General features: G+C 52.7%; 1 protein-coding gene across 1 annotated transcript; it reads left to right on the top strand.

Moving 5' to 3' along the window:
• Positions 1 to 283: 283 nt before the first annotated feature.
• On the top strand, positions 284 to 879 carry IQCF6 (IQ motif containing F6). The gene is made up of 2 exons (XM_045990001.1): positions 284 to 298; positions 511 to 879. Exons 1-2 carry the CDS (start codon positions 284 to 286, stop codon positions 877 to 879), a joined length of 384 nt encoding a protein of 127 aa, XP_045845957.1.
• Positions 880 to 4,844: the final 3,965 nt, after the last annotated feature.

The raw sequence follows: 4,844 nt of genomic DNA, 5'->3' as shown, positions 1-4,844 counted from the left end.
TGCCACTGGGGTCTGAGAAATACACCACAAGCAAGAGATAAGAGCAGGCCCCCCCAAATGACGAGAACCAACAAATGAGGGGACTGACCAATCCGTGAGGAGACACGAGCAAGAGGCGAGAGGAGAAAGATGTGGCAAAAATGTGTAGAGACAGGACCTGATGAGGGGGAGCCTTGTGTGTAGGTGGGCGGGGTCTAAAGAGGGGCGTGACTAACAGTTGAGGGCGGGGCTAAAGACTCGTGTGTCCTAACTGACAGATGAGTGGACTCTGAAGACCGGGGCCATGGACACACAAAATGTGAGTAAGGCCCACCTGGCAGGGGGTATGCCCCACGGATGATAAGCCGTGACTTCTAATGAATGGGAGACTGGAAATCAGACGGATGGGTCTGGAAATGAAGGGGCAGGGCCACTTGGGCCGGGCCCCCCTTCTTCCCAGCCCCACAGACGGGGACAGCAAGGGGAGGGCACCCCACTGAGCATCTCCGTGTTCTTCCCTCCCCCGATCAGTCGGAGAAGGCAGCCATAAAGATTCAGTCATGGTGGCGTGGCAACATGGTGCGCCGGTCGCTACTGCACGCAGCTCTCAGGGCCTGGGTCATTCAGTGCTGGTGGAGGTCGGTGCAGGCCAAGATGCTGGAGCAGAGACGGCGCCTGGCACTAAGACTCTACACCTGCCAGGAGTGGGCAGTGGTGAAGGTGCAGGCGCAGGTCCGAATGTGGCAGGCCCGCAGACGGTTTCTCCAGGCGCGCCAGGCGGCCTGCGTCATCCAGTCTCACTGGCGCTGGCACACCAGCCAAACCCGGGGCCTGATCCGGGGCCGCTATGAGGTCAAAGCCAGCCGGCTGGAGCTTGACATCGAAATCCTCTTGACCTAGGGAGCTAGCAGAGCCAAGGAGACTGGATCTCTCTTCCAATAAAGACACTTACTGACCGCAGTCGTGCCCTTTGGAAATCAGACCCATAAAAGAGGGATCCACCCCCAAAGTCATGGTCTAGAGTTCCTCCCAGGGCACGCCACCCTAGACCCTGGCACCTACTGCTAGCCTGAGTCATCTTGCACCCCAAAGAGACCCCCACGGCCCAGGATGGGCTCTGACACCTCAGCCAGCCTGGCTCAGCCAGGCTCTGAGCTGGGCCTAATTTTATGGCAGCCCCTCCCCCGGCTTCTCCATTCAGGGTAGGACACCAGGGAGGCTGCAGCCAGAGCCAGCTGGGAAAGCCAGGATTCCACAGCCCTGTGCCAGGCAGGGCCCTCGGGGCCAGCGCAGGCTTGGCGGGGAGCTGGGAGGACAGGGCACCCAGCTGAGCAACAGCCCGCCAGGCTCTGTGCCTTCCTGGGGGCTAGTCCGTCAGAGCCATCCCTGGGGAGGGCCAGGCCAGGACTGAGGAGCGGCAGCTGTGCAGGCTGCTTCGGCCCCAGGGGCTGAGATGAGGCTTCCCTCCCCTCCGCTGGCCAAATCTGGGGAGAACCAGAAGCGGAGGGGGAGGGGAGAGAAAGCCCCAGAAGGTGGGGCTGAGGAAACAGGCCGGAGGGAGTCCAGGGCTGGGCAGGGGGAAGGACTGTCCCTAGACCACTGGAAGTCATTGGTTTGGGGATCAACCTCTAAGTCTTACCACATCCTCAGAAGCAGCTGTCCTGGAGTCCCCCCAAGATCCCCTGTACTGGCCCCAGTCCTTCCACAGACTGCCACAGCCTCCGCAAGGTCGGCTTCAAGGGGGTGTCAAGGGGCCTCCACGGGTTGAGTCTGCTGCTAAGAGGCAGCCTCTAGTCTCTCACAGCCTCTGCTCTGATGTTCAAGGTCCCTCAGATGTTTGTCTTGGAAGCTGCCTCCCAGAAGCCTGAGGCTCGTGACCCTCCCTAGGGGTCTGTGATGGGTGCCCTTGCCCAAGGGGTGGGAGGACCAGCTGGGGAGGTCCTCATGGGCCTGGCAAATGGGTAAGGATTTCCCTCCCCTCAGGGCTGTGTGTGTTTTGGGGTGTTTGCGCGTGTTTGGGGCTGAGGGCAGTGTCTCCGGCACAGCTGTGGCAGGCATGGGGATTCAGGGAGATCAGTCGGACACCAGCCTTCGGTAGCTGCAGGTGGCCATGGCGCAGCCGGGTATCTGCTCTTCCAGAGGCGCCCCTTCAGGAGTTTTGGGCGTGGTTCTCACCTGCCCGCCTTGCAGGAGCGAGTGGTAGGAGGCTAGTTAGGTCTGCATCCTGGCAGGACGGAATTCTGCCTGACTGTGCCTGCAGCCACCACCGCGGCAGTGAGAGGTGGTTAAACCCGAGGTTGGCAAGGCTCGAAATGTCTGATTCTTTTTTTTTTTTTTTAAAGATTTTTATTTATTTGACAGAGATCACAAGTAGGCAGAGAGGCAGGCAGAGAGAGAGAGAGGAAGGGAAGCAGGCTCCCCGCTGAGCAGAGAGTCTGACATGGGGCTCGATCCCAGGACTCTGGGATTATGACCTGAGCCGAAGGCAGTGGCTTAACCCACTGAGCCACCCAGGTGCCCCGAAGTATCTGATTCTTAACCTGCATTGGATGCTGGAATCCTCTGGGACACAAAACACACCAACGCCTGGGCCCGCCCACAGATTCTGTTTAAGTGGTCTGGGGAGAGGCCTGGGCATGATTTAGAAACTGCTGAGTTTTTGTTGTTTTGTTTTGTTTAAGATTATATTTATCTATTTGACAGAGGAGAGAGAGAGAGGGAGGGAGAGAAACAACAAGCAGGCAGAGCAGCAGGCAGAGGGAGAGGGAGAAGCAGGCTCAGGGAGCCTGATGTGGGGCTCGATACCAGGACCCTGGAATCACGACCTGAGCCAAAGGCAGCCGTGTAACCAACTGAGGCCTTCCCAGCGACAGGCAGAGGAAGTGAATGAGATGTAGGATGGGAGTCCACAGACAGGACCCCCGTTAGCACCCAGGTCTGCCAGAGCTGGCCTAGACAGGTGAAACCACTCATAGCTCCTCGCAGAGGTGAGGTGGCAGGCAGGGCCTTCAGAGGCAGACACCCTCCCAGAACATCACAGAGCCTCCCTTCTCTTCCCTGCTGCCATTGAGAATTGGGCTGTCAAGAAACTCTCCCTGAGAATATACTGCAACCCCAGAAGGGAGGATGGGGGGGCAGTGATGCTGGCAGCCTTGGGGCGGCCTGAGGGGACTCTGAGGAACTCTGTATCCCCATTCTTGCTCCTCCCCCAGGCGACACTGTGTCCCCAAGAGATAGGTGCCCTAGGCCTGATCAACAAAGAAATCTATTGACCCTCAGACTTGTCCACATACTGGGCTCCCAAGAAGACAGTTCAAGAAGTGAGGGTCCATCCCCTTCTGGTCCCTTCCAGCCCTGAAACAGGATTCCCAGGTGGCATTTCATCTCCTTGCTCCCAGGATGCCTACCCCGTGCCCTCAGGCCCCTCACATGACCCATCTCCAACCTCAGCTCTGATCCCACCATTCAGGTCTCCATCCTGATTTGTGTTCTGCTTTTCTCTGTCCCACATGGCAAACCCAAAATGAGATGGCACTGTGCCATTTCAAGATTTACAGTAAAGCTACAGTAATCAAGACAATGTGGTATTGTTGAACGAACAGAGTAGATCAGTGGAACCGAAGAGAGAGCCCAGAAATAGGCCCACACAGATAGTCAACTGAACTTGGAAAAATGACCAAAGGCAATCCAATGGAGAAAGTTTTTACAACGAATGATGTAAAAAAACAAAACAAAACAAAAAGTGACGGTAGACATAGACCTTACACCCGTCACAAAAATTAATTCAAAATGGACCACAGAAGTACGATACTCCCAGAGCCATGAAAGAAATAACCAGCAAGCTAGACTTCATTAAAATAAAAATTTCTGCAGAAGACACTGGTGAGAGAACGAGACGATAAGACTCAGACTGGAAGAAAATACTTGCAAAAGACACATCTGATAAAGACTGGTTATCTAAAAAAGACAAAGGTCCCTGAAAACTCAATGCTAAGCAAATGAACAACTCATTAAAAATTAAGAAAATTCTGAGCAGACGATGTACAGACAGCAAATAGGCCTATGAAAAGATGTGCCACATCATATATTATTACAGAATTGAACATTAAAAATTAAATTTAAAAATTTAAAATTAAATTTAAAAAAATTTTTAAAAGATTTTATTTATTTATTTGACAGAGAGAGATCACAAGTAGATAGAGAGGCAGGCAGAGAGAGAGAGAGGGAAGCAGGCTCCCTGCTGAGCAAAGAGCCCAATGCGGGACTCGATCCCAGGACCCCGAGATCATGACCTGAGCTGAAGGCAGTGGCTTAACCCACTGAGCCACCCAGGCGCCCCAAATTAAATTTTAAATTTTAAAAATGAAATCACCCTATATATCTATTATTAGGAAGTCTAAAGTCCAAAACACTAATAGCACCAAATATGGAGAAACAGGAACTCTCATTCAGTGCTGGTGAGAATGCAAAATGCAAAAGAAAAGAAAAAAATACACTCTGGGAGACACTGTAGTTTAATACAAAACTGAAGTAGGGTCCCCATAGGATCCAGCAACTGAGCTTCTTTGAATTTACTCAAGTGAGTTGAATTTCTACACAAAATCTGTGTATGAATGTTTCCAACAGTTGTATTCATGATTGTTAAAAGTTGAAAGCAACCAAGAAGTCCTTCTCATGGGTGAACTGAGAGACCTCCTGCCGTGCATCCACATCACGATGGAATATTTAGTAAGAAAAAGAAATGAGCTCTCAAACCACGAAAAAGAGGGAGGAGACTTACATGCATATGGTGAAGTGAAAGTGGTCTGGAAATGCTGCGTATTACATGGTTCCAGCTATATGACATCCTGGAAAAGGCAAACTAC

This window comes from Meles meles, chromosome 20 (genome assembly GCF_922984935.1).
Source record: "Meles meles chromosome 20, mMelMel3.1 paternal haplotype, whole genome shotgun sequence".
In the NCBI taxonomy this organism is placed as follows: Eukaryota; Metazoa; Chordata; class Mammalia; order Carnivora; family Mustelidae; genus Meles; species Meles meles.
The sequence above is the reverse complement of the archived record's forward strand: the minus strand, read 5'-3'. Positions and strand labels throughout refer to the sequence as shown.